This window comes from Daucus carota, chromosome 6, assembly GCF_001625215.2.
Source record: "Daucus carota subsp. sativus chromosome 6, DH1 v3.0, whole genome shotgun sequence".
NCBI classification, from domain to species: domain Eukaryota; kingdom Viridiplantae; phylum Streptophyta; class Magnoliopsida; order Apiales; family Apiaceae; genus Daucus; species Daucus carota.
The window spans coordinates 37,432,832-37,444,989 of record NC_030386.2 but is presented as its reverse complement, the minus strand read 5'-3'; the positions used below and the strand labels follow the sequence as shown (position 1 = coordinate 37,444,989).

General features: G+C 30.0%; 1 protein-coding gene across 1 annotated transcript; it reads left to right on the top strand.

The window, feature by feature from the left end:
• The first annotated feature begins 3,176 nt into the window (after positions 1-3,176).
• LOC108224759 (hypersensitive-induced response protein 4) lies at positions 3,177-6,454 on the top strand. Its single transcript, XM_017399481.2, has 5 exons — positions 3,177-3,439; positions 4,454-4,574; positions 4,861-4,952; positions 5,445-5,541; positions 5,932-6,454. The coding sequence occupies exons 1-5, from the start codon at positions 3,245-3,247 to the stop codon at positions 6,300-6,302; spliced, it is 876 nt and encodes a 291-aa protein (XP_017254970.1). The 5' UTR covers positions 3,177-3,244; the 3' UTR covers positions 6,303-6,454.
• Positions 6,455-12,158: the final 5,704 nt, after the last annotated feature.

The following is a 12,158-nucleotide window of genomic DNA, read 5'->3' as shown; positions in this document are numbered from 1 at the left end:
TGAGGAGGTTTCTTGAATTTTTAAATCGTCAAACCGTTAGAGCACTAATTTTTCATAATTTTTTAAATTTATAATTAAAAGTTTGTTTAAAAAGCATAATAAAGATGCTCCTACTTAAAACAAAATTACTTAAAAAATAATATAATACTTTCTATATGGCTCATGACAAGATAATTCGTTGAATATGTTCACAACTTAGAGTTCTTTATAGTTGCACTTTGTTTATATTTAATACGAATTTAAGACAAAGTATGTGGAGAGAACATGGAGAAATGAATATCATAATTAATGATATTTTATTTATTTATATTTATTAGGAACTCATTAGAAAGTCTTTGGAGAGAACATTAAGAAGTGAATACAAATAGAAGGAAGTGAGTATTATATTTGATGATACTAAATTAAGAGGACGCACATGTTTTTTAAAAGAGAGAAGATAGAAAGCTCTTAGATTTAAAAGTCAATAGGAACCCATTGCAGTCTTAGTTTTTCACATTTTTTTTAAATTTATAATTAAGAATTTATTTAAAGTATATTAGCAATATTTTTATCGATTAAAGTAGAAAGTAGATCGTATACATAGATCCGACTCATAAGTTATTGCAATATTCGGATAATATGAATCATAAGTCGGTGAACGGTTCGATAATTTAAATTTATGAATAATAATTTAAATAATTTATTTATAAAGATAATATTTATAAATATAAAAATTTTACTACATATTTGATTCAAATAGAAAGAACATATCAACTAAATTAAAAAATAGAAGTTGTAATCAAAAACACCATCCTTATCTTTTCCTCTGTTGAAAAGTCATATAAAAGTCCCATCATATAAAATGATAATATATCATTTTAAGAATATAGTCTAATGATTTAATTAAATATTATTAAAATAAGATATATTACGAATTTAATAAATTTTATACTACTGTACATTTTAGGTGATAATTTAATTAACCATTTTTAACAGATACACGGCATCACTCATCAGGTCCTTCGTTAGATTCTTACTGGCCAAGTAAAGAGTACCTCGTCGACAAATATCTACTTCTATATATTAAATTGCAACCAAGGGCAAAAAGAGCAAAAGAATTAGGCGTGAAATGTCCATTATACCCCTACTTAACCTATAATTACAAGGACCCCTCCTTTACAAAAGTTTTTGAACTAATATATTCACACAAAAAATATTAAATGCTAGTAATAGTTAGTTAATTTACAAAAAAATATTTATCTGAACTGATTTTGGAACATTTAATCAGATAATTTTAATTATAAATTTAAATTAAGATCTTGTAATTCTCATTTAATTAAAAAACAAAAAATATTTACATATAATGGACTCAAGTGACAACTTAATTAAAATTCGGTAGCCACTGTTTAAAAACCAAATTATGATTTGACTCGGTGATTATATCGACTAATGAGTGCTCAGGGTAAATATTGAAGTACTGGGAAAAAATGGATTTATATATAAATTAATTTTGGAGATTAAATTATTAACATGTGTATATTATACGATAAATTATATTATATATTATAATACTATATCCAATTTCACGAGTCTTGAATAATTATGTCATTATATTCAATCTTTTAAGTTTTAAACCTTTTTCCATTTATTAAATTTCTTAACGTCTAATTCAAGTGGGCACAAGCTTGTATCGAGTTTTATTCGAGTGACACTTAAAATTGAGTTATCATCCGGACAATATAAAATTAGCTTGGAAAAGAGTTCGAGTGCAGCTACTCAACCGAATTACAACTCAAATCAATCGAGTTTTAGACAACTCACTATTACATAAAATAATCACATATAGTTTTATAAAAAAATAAATCAGCTTGTTTAATATTGATAAACTTTCATGATAAGATGGTAATAGGGTAGCAAATGATCGTTCGACCGACTGATGATGTTCAACATATAAATATGTGTAGACTGGTTATAAGAAGATGAGAGAGACGAGGAGAGAAACGGAGACATCAACTATTATGTGTATCTGAACTTCGATCGACTCGTATAGTTAAACTTTTATATGCGCATGTATTTGAATTCGGTCATATCACTACGGGCGATCGTAACTTGTGAACATATTAAATCAATTTCAACTATTTATATGTATTATAGATTAAAATATATAATTTGCGTCTAAAAATTCGACATGTGTTATTATAATTGGATTGAATAACCCACTAGATTTCACTGTTTGTAAAATCTTTCATATACAAATTATATCGTGTTAGTCTGAGTAAATAAAAATATATGTACTATCCTGAGTTAGATATTATTGATGTTATTAGTTGGTTTAAAAAAAATTATACTTAGAAGTTTAATAAAACATAATTATATTATAAAACACAAATAAAAATCGAGTTTTACTCGAGTGGCACTCAAAATTGAGTTATCATCCAAACAATATAAAATTAGTTTGGAAAAGAGTTCGAGTGCAGGTACTCAACCGAATCACAACTCACATCAGTCGAGCTTTAGACGATTGACTATTAAATAAAATAATCACATATGATTTTATAAATATAGATCACCTTATTAAATATTGATAAACTTTCATGATAAGATAGTAATAGGGTAGCAAATGATTGTTCGACCAGCTGATGATCATAGTAGTGATCAACATATAAATATGTGTAGACCGGTTATAAGAAGATCTGAGAAAAAGGTGAGAAAGAGACAAAGAGAGATCACAATAGTTGTATTTGAACTTTGATCGACTCGTATAATTAAACTATTATATGTTCATGTGCTTGAATTCGATCGTATCACTAAAGGTGACCGTAAATTGTTAACATATTAAATCAATTTCAACTATTTACTTATTTTATAAATTGAAATATATAATTTGCGTCTAAAAATTCTACCTATGTCATTATAATTGGATTGAATAGGCCACCAGACTTCACTGTAGAAATATCTCATGTACAAATTATTTCATGTTAGTATGAGTAAATAAAAATATATTTACTATATTGAATTAGATATTGTTGGTATTATTAGTTGGTTTCAAAATAAAAATATACTTAAAAATTTAATAAAAACACAATTACTAACAAAATTATTATTTAAAATAAATAATATATATTATAGATGTTGGCCCGTGCCTTGCACGGGTTCCACGCTAGTTTCATATATAAACAGGATCGCCCTCGCTAAAAGTATAAACGCGTAAAGAGTCTTTCTTCGGTATAGAAAATTAGAAACATAATCGAGAGCAGAGAGAGAGATGGGGAATGCTTTCTGTTTATTCTGCGGTTGCATAGGCCAATCCAACGTAGGCATAGTAGAGAAGTGGGGACGCTTCGAGAAACTGGCTCAGCCTGGTTTCAGTTTCTTCAATCCTTTCGCCGGAGAGTGCATCGCCGGCATCCTCTCCACCAGAATCAACTCGCTCGATGTCAAAATCGAGACCAAAACCAAGGTATTCTTGATTTCTTGTAATTCATCCCTGTTTGTAAGTATATGTTTAATTACTGCTTGTATGTAATTGATTGGAGGATTGATGATTTTGTGTGAATTGAATTCTCGTGTCTATGCTACTGTTTTGTATTTGTTAAGTTATGATTTGATTGTTGTTCTTTAATTGTAATTTATGATGATGATTGATTTTATTAGGGTTTGTAGTAGATAAGATCACAGGCAGCCCTTGGTTCTGCCATACTATGTTATGGAAGTGTATGAGTATATCCACTTAGATTTAGTGAACGTTATTGAATATATGCTTTTGTAGGTATTATAGTGTAAGTGTACAAGTAATGGATGCCGCCTTAAAGTATTATTGAAAAGGTTGGTTAATTAGTGCAACTACTTGGTTTAAAAGCAAAGTAAATTGATGTAACCAACCGATAAACTCTCATTATTATCTGATTCATTAAATGCCTAATGTTGGGTGAAACTACATGTATTATTGAACAGATGACTTGGATGAACATATCTGTCTGTTTCTATGTTGGGTGAAACCGGTACTCTTAGTATAGTCTTATATTGTGGTTTAGGTGCATTACGACTTCTTAATCTATACTGACCAATATATCTCTGTATATATCACCTTTTTTATGATTTCTTCTGAGGTGTCTTCATCACACAGGGTGAGATTGATCCCCTGAAATTCCGTTACTTGTGGCTTGTTTTCATTTGGCTTTTCGACCTTGTTTATTGGGATTGGTAACTCCTCCCAACAAAGTCGTTTCTCAGGAATATCAAACTCAAAACCTTTGATTTCATTCTTAGCTAGTGCTGGAGGACCAAGCTCCCACATACTTGGCAAATGATGTATATTTTTACTTAGGGATACATAACTTTGTTGAGAAACTTCTTTTTTTCATCTCTCAGCTTTCACTGAAGCTCTTTATAGGATGAAAAAGGTGGTCTTATGCCTTAGGTTCCATTTTCATCATTTATATTTATATGAACAGATGAATGTTCTGTTTTGTAGGACAATGTGTTTGTGCAAATGGTTTGCTCGATTCAATATCGGGTTATAAAGGAAAATGCTGATGATGCTTTCTACGAGCTGCAAAATCCCAAGGAGCAGATCCAAGCTTATGTTTTTGATGGTAAGTTTCGTGTGGCAGTCTCTTCTTACTATAGCAACCTTCGAATATATGATATTTCTTCACATGTGTGTGTGTTTCTGTCTATGTGCCTTGTAACAGAACCATCGTGTATAGTTTTTTCTTGAGAATAGATGACATAACAATAAAGCTTTGTTATCAAACTTGACAAATCTATGTTTTTTTGATTAACTTAAGTGGAATCTTCGGGTTAAAAAACTAGTTTCAATGGGGATATTTTTATATTACAAGTGTTTCTTATCTGTATCTGGTAACTTTTGTCTTCTAGTGGTACGAGCTCAAGTTCCGAGAATGACATTGGATGAGCTTTTTGAGCAGAAGGGCGATGTTGCTAAAGCTGTCTTGGAGGAACTTGAGAAGGTACTTCACATTATTGATTTTTAGAGAAGTTATGTGCTGTTTAACGTTATAGAATTCAAATTCTCCTTTTTATGACATACATGGTTTGTAGATTGCATGTAGACCTGGAGCTTATAACAGTCTTGCTCTTTTTCTTTGCATTGTATTTGTTCCACTTAAACAAATATGACAAACAGTTCTATTTGTTAGCAAGAAAAACTATTAATGCATAATTAGACTTGAAGTACTAAGGCAACTTACTCCTTATAAGATCACTCGGCGCGCACACGATTTTGGACCACTAATTCGTGACTTCATATATCAGAAGTTTTTCCTCGCGGATATAAATATTGAGCCACTTCTCCAAGGCACCAACAGACCCGATTTCCTTAGCATCCATGTTATAGTATACGTTCTTTGCTTTGGCTTCCTACTGTTTTTAGTTTCGTCAGCTGGACATTATTTATCCAAACTGTGAAGCCCTAACACAAGAGCGATAATTTCATATATCAGGTCATGGGAGAGTATGGGTACAATATAGAGCACATACTGATGGTTGATATCATTCCTGATCCCTCTGTGCGTAGAGCAATGAATGAGATTAATGCAGGTAATGATTATGTTTAGTCTGCTATATCCCATTGCTCATTTACTCAAACTTTTTGAACCCTTATATATTCATCATGTGTATTCCAAATGGATTTCCCAAGCGTAGCCTTGCATAAATCAAGAAGAGAATATAGATCTTTCAACTTCTCACAATGACCCTGTGTAATCCTCAAAATGTAACTCTTTAAGTTGTTGTACTGAATGCTATTATGAAATTCTTTAATATTTTGTAACATTAAATACTTGTCTTCTTTCCTTGTGCCATCATAGCACTTATAACTGATATTTATGGCATAAGTGATAAAGACTTGTATGTGCTGTTAATACTCTTTGTTGTCATTTACTCATCTAACTAGATCTATGATCTAACACTTGCACTATTAATCTGTAGCTCAAAGGATGCAGCTTGCCAGTGTTTACAAGGGCGAGGCGGAGAAAGTGCTCCAAGTTAAAAGGGCGGAAGCAGACGCAGAGTCTAAATACCTAGGTGGTGTCGGGGTTGCAAGACAGAGACAGGCTATAACAGATGGGTTGAGAGAAAACATATTGAATTTTTCTCACAAAATTGAAGGAACCTCTGCTAAAGAGGTCATGGATCTTATTATGATCACTCAGTACTTTGACACAATCAAAGACCTCGGAAATTCGTCAAAGAATACCACTGTTTTTCTACCCCATGGTCCAGGTCATGTCAGGGACATCAGCGATCAGATTCGCAATGGTCTGATGGAAGCAGACAGTGCTCGTGTCACTGACATTTGATACTTGAATGTTTATAGAAACAACTAGCCCGTACAGTTTCTTACCTCTGTGTTTTGTATCAGACAGGTTATATAGCACATTTTATAGCTTTGTTTTCTAAAAGACTTGAGATCAGTCACAAGAGTATCATAAAGTTTTACATTTGTATTTAATCTTGTAATCTTGGCCGACCAATAGAATTGTATGGGTAGAATATATTGACATTAGGGAAAATAGATTTTTTCGCCACCCAACTTATTGTTTGTTTAGAAATTCGCCACCGAACTATAATTTTTTTCTTTTTTGTCACTAATGTTAGGTTCGGATTTTTTTTAGTCACTAAACTTTGGTTCGGATTTAATTATTAACATTATGTTATTTTTTAGTATTATTAAAATATAGTGATAGTCTGCAAGATATTATGAAGATCTGATATGTGTCTTTATCCATGTATATAATACTTCATATGTCCCGTAGATAGTTCACCTTGGAGAATGGGAGTTTGACATGTATTTTAAGACTTCTAAAAGATTTAGTTTCGTATTTTTTTTAAATTTTTTTTCTAAATAAAAGTTATGATTGTCTATTGTGTATATTATATATAGTTTCATAAAAATCAAGGTTAGATGTCATCTACAATTATTTATACTATTGTACAAAAATAGGGACGAATATTATAAAAAAAAGTAGACAATATACAATTATTCCCGATTTTACCGCTCAGTTATGTTATTATTACTCCCTCCGTCCTCCTATTTTTTATAGTTCTTTCCACTGCTTGGCACGTATTTTAAGATTCCTACTTCTTATAAAACATATTTTCATAATTTAATTTTGAGATTTTCATTTTTGTGTATAAAAATTCAAATGTTAATTTATATTCATGAAAAAAATTAAAATAATTTATGAAACTAAATCTTTTAGAAGTTTTAAAATACATGTCAATTTACCTGGGGCACATATGGAGTACTACGTATAAAGATATAGACACACATCATATAACCATAATATTGCGGACCACCATTATGTTTCCATAATGCTAAAAAGAATAATATAATGTTAATAATCAAATCCGAACCTAACGTCAGTGACAAAAAAAAAATCTGAACCTAACATTAGTGACAAAAAGGAAAAAAAATTATAGTTCGGTGGCAAATTTCTAAATAAACAATAAGTTGGGTGGCAAAAAAATCTATTTTCCCTTGACATTAATATGAGGAATGCATGATATCAAAGATTTTGGTTTATACATGTAAGTTCAGAAAATGAACAAGTTGAAACCACCTGCCCCTTCTCCCCATACAGTGTGAAACTTACAAATATTTGTAGTCCGGCAAAAACTGGCTCAGTACCCAGCCAGATAGATATTTTGTGAAAATGGCGTTTTGCCGGTGTTCCATTCACGAATGTGCATTTTAAGATGGAATTAAATACAATACATTTCTTAAACTACAATGAAAAGTGCCTTCAACCAAACTAAAATTAATATAATTAGACTGATAAATGTAAAAAATAATTTTCTGACTAAAACCATTTTAATATTTGAAAAATAGAAATTATCTTCTAATTAAAAAGTTAAGTCAATAAATAACCAAACAATAATATTTGAAAACAGAAGCACATACTAAGGAGTTGTTTCATTATTCTTACTTTTTAGAAATAAAGGTTTATTTCTGAAAAAAATTATATAAAATTTTACCTTTTTTTAGAATAAATTTTTATTTTTTTTTCAAAAAATGAATATGAAACACTTTGATATTTATATCCGAAAAAATTATAAAAACACAAGGACTTATTTTCTTATGGTGCCCAAACATGCACAAAATGCAGCTATATAAGAAAGTTTTATGAGGAAAAAGGCCAAATAATAAAATGAAATAATAATATCAATATACTTATATAAAGGAGAAGCGAGGGGCGTGTAGGTGTCGCCTCTCACATCGCTCCGTTCCATTTTTCTAATTTTCTGGAATTTTCGGATGAAAAATATCAAAAATTAGAACTACCTTTTTTAGTTTCGGATATATTGGAAGCAAGTTTCAGAATCTGATTTTGTTTCAGATTATTTATGGAATATAACAGCTTGAAAGATTTAATCTGATTTTGTTTCAGATTATTTAATTATGGGAAAGAGTAGCACACAAGTATTTATGCACCTATAAATACCCATATAGATTGTTGTAGTTTTGGATCATCTAAACACAACCTTCTCTCTCATTACTACAACCTTACCTCTCTCTGGTGATAGTTCTTTTGCTCGATTTCTAACTCGGTGGTGCCGTTCTTCTGTAATGATAAGTGAAGGCTGTTTATATGATATTTAAAAAAAAAAAAGTTGTTGCATAATTTTTATATGATTTACTTTGTACACAGGAAAATATTATTCACGAATTATCTTTTTGCTCTGTTCAAGCAACTTTCAAGTGAAGACTGTTCATACAGTATTAAAAAATAAAGGTTGTTATAAGCAGGGGTAGTTATAGACCGTTATCTCACGGATTTAAATTAGATGTTTTTGTGCACAATCAATCCAAAAAAATTGAAGGAAGGTGACAACGTAAGAACATGATTTCTTTTCAAAAAAAAAACACAAATAAAATTAAGATTCGTCGTGCTTTAAATTGTTAATTATGTGTAGAAATTTATTTTCATTTTTCACCATGAATCATTGTCCAATTTTGCAATTGTATATATTAGTATTGGTATTACATCAAGATTCTTATAATATAAAATTTATTTTATCCACAAATATTAATTTTTAATCATTAATATATTTTTTATAGGCCGCCGCAACGCGCAGCGACTCTCACATCGCTCCGTTCTATTTTTCTAATTTTCTGAAATTTTTGGATGAAAAATATCAAAAATTAAAACTATTTTTTTTAGTTCGGGGTATATTAGAAGCAAGTTTCAGAATCTGATTTTGTTTCAGATTATTTATGGAATATAGTAATTTGAAAGTTTTAATCTGATTTTGTTTCAGATTATTTGATTATGGGAAAGAGTAGCACACAAGTCTCTCTGCACCTATAAATACCCTTATAGATTGTAGGGTTTTGGATAATCAAAACACAACCTCCCCTCTCTCATTACCACAACCCTACCTCTCTCTCTCGTGATAGTTATTTTGCTTGATTTCTAACTCGATGGTGCCGTTTTCCTGCAACGATAAGTGAAGGCTGTTTATATAGTATTAAAAAAAATAAAAGTTGTTGCAAGCAAAGGTAGTTATAGATCACTACGTGGGAGTCGACAAATTCAAACACGGGAAATGAATATAGTCTTGACATGATATTCATGGATGATACCAATAAATTAATTATTAGTGATGTATGTTTGTTGGTTATTCTTTTATAATATTTGTTTTGTTCATCGGACATGTTTGTTGTTGTTATTATATGATTTACTTTGTATACAGGAAAATATGGTGGAGAAGCGAGAGGCGTGTATGTGGCACCTATCACATCACTCCATTCTTCTTTTTTTTTTTTTAATTTTCTGGAATTTTTGGATGAAAAATATTAAAAATTAGAGCTACCTTTTTTAGTTTCGGGGATATTTAGAAGTAAGTTTCTGAATCTGATTTTGTTTCAGATTATTTATGAAATATAGTAGCTTGAAAGTTTTAATCTGATTTTGTTTCAGATTATTTAATATGGGAAAGAGTAGCACACAAGTTTCTCTCTACCTGTGAATACCCCTGTAGATCGTAAGGTTTTGGATCATCTAAACACAACCTCCTCTTTCTCAGTACTACAATCTCACGGATTTAAGTTAGATGTTTTTTGCTCAATCAATCCAAAAAAATTGGCGGAATGTGACAATGTAAGAACATGATTACTTTAAAAAAAAACACACAAATAAAATTAAGATTCGTCGTGCTTTAAATTGTTAATTATGTTTATTGATTTATTTTCATTTTTTCATCATGAATTATAGTTCAATTTATAATTTTATATATTGGTATTGATATTATATCAAGATTTTTATAATATAAAATTTATTTTATCTTACAAAAAATAATTTTGAAAAGTTAATATAGTTTTTATAGACAACCACAAAATTATTTTATTCTATAAATATTAATATTGAATCATTAATATAATTTTTATAGGCCGCCGCACCTAGTCAATATACTTATATAAAGGAGAAGCGAGGGGCGTGTAGGTGGCGCCTCTCACATCGCTCCGTTCTATTTTTCTAATTTTCTGGAATTTTTGGATGAAAAATATCAAAAATTAGAACTACCTTTTTTAGTTTCGGATATATTAGAAGCAAGTTTCAGAATCTGATTTTGTTTCAGATTATTTATGCAATATAATAGCTTGAAAGTTTTAATCTCATTTTGTTTCTATATAAAGGAGAAGCGATGGACGTGTAGGTGGCGTCTCTCACATCGTTCCGTTCTATTTTTCTAATTTTCTAGAATTTTCGGATGAAACGAGGGGCGTGTAGGTGGCGCCTCTCACATCGCTCCGTTCTATTTTTCTAATTTTCTGGAATTTTCGGATGAAAAATATCAAAAATTAGAACTGCCTTTTTCAGTTTCGAATATATTAGAAGCAAGTTTCAGAATCTAAAAAAAAACACAAATAAAATTAAAATTCGTCGTGTTTTAAATTGTTAATTACGTGTAGAAATTTATTTTCATTTTTTCACCATGAATTATAGTTCAATTTTGCAATTTTATATATTAGTAGTGGTATTACATCAAGATTTTTATAATATAAAATTTATTTTATCCTACAAATATTAATTTTAATCATTAATATACTTTTTATAGACCGCCACAATATTATTGCATTCTACAAATATTAATATTGAATCATTAATATAATTTTTATAGGCCGCCGCAACGCGCGGCTTCTCAACTAGTACTTATATAAAGGAGAAGTGAGGGGCGTGTAGGTGGCGACTCTCACATCGCTCTGTTCTATTTTTCTAATTTTCTAGAATTTTCGGATGAAAAATATCAAAAATTAGAATTACTTTTTTTACTTTCGGGTATATTGGAAGCGAGTTTCAGAATTTGATTTTGTTTCAAATTATTTATGGAATATAGTAGTTTGAAAATTTTAATCTGATTTTGTTCCAAATTATTTGATTATGGAAAAGACAAATTATTTATGGAATATAGTAGCTTGAAAGTTTTAATATGATTTTGTTTCATATTATTTAATTATGGGAATGAGTAGCACCCAAGTCTCTCTGCACTTATAAATACCCCTAGTGATGGTAGGGTTTTGGATCATCTAAACACAACCTCCTCTCTCTCAATACCACAACCCTACCTTTGGTGATAGTTCCCTTGCTTGATTTCTAATTCGGAGGTGCCGGTCTTCTGCAACGATAAGTGAAGGCTGTTTATACAGTATTAAAAAATAAATGTTGTTGCAAGCAAAGGTAGTTATAGACCGCTATATTGGAGTCGACAAATCCAAACACGGGAAAAGAATATAGTATTGACATGATATTTTTGTTTGATATCAATAAATTATTAGTGATATATGTTTGTTGGTTATTCTTTTATAATATTTGTTTTGTTCATCGGACATGTTTATTGTTGTTAATTTTTATATGATTTACTTTGTATACAGAAAAAAATTATTCATGCATTATCAATTTGCTCCGTTCAAGCAACTTTTAAGTAAAGGTTGTTACAAGCAAGGATAGTTATAAACCGCTATCTCACAGATTTAATTTAGATGTTTTTGTGCACAATCAATCCAAAAAAATTGGAGGAAGGTGACAATGTAAGAACATGATTACTTTTCAAAAAAAATAAAATAAAATTATGATTCGTCATGCTTTAAATTGTTAATTACGTGTATAAATTTGTTTTCAATTTTCCACCATGAATTACAGTCCAATTTTGCA

Bases quoted from the DNA above. Each gene is read 5' to 3' on its own strand.
- LOC108224759 (XM_017399481.2), top strand. From the start codon at position 3,245: ATGGGGAATGCTTTCTGTTTATTCTGCGGTTGCATAGGCCAATCCAAC. The intron at 3,440-4,453 runs GTATTCTTGATT...TCTGTTTTGTAG, and splicing joins AAATCGAGACCAAAACCAAG to GACAATGTGTTTGTGCAAAT. The intron at 4,575-4,860 runs GTAAGTTTCGTG...TTTGTCTTCTAG, and splicing joins CCAAGCTTATGTTTTTGATG to TGGTACGAGCTCAAGTTCCG.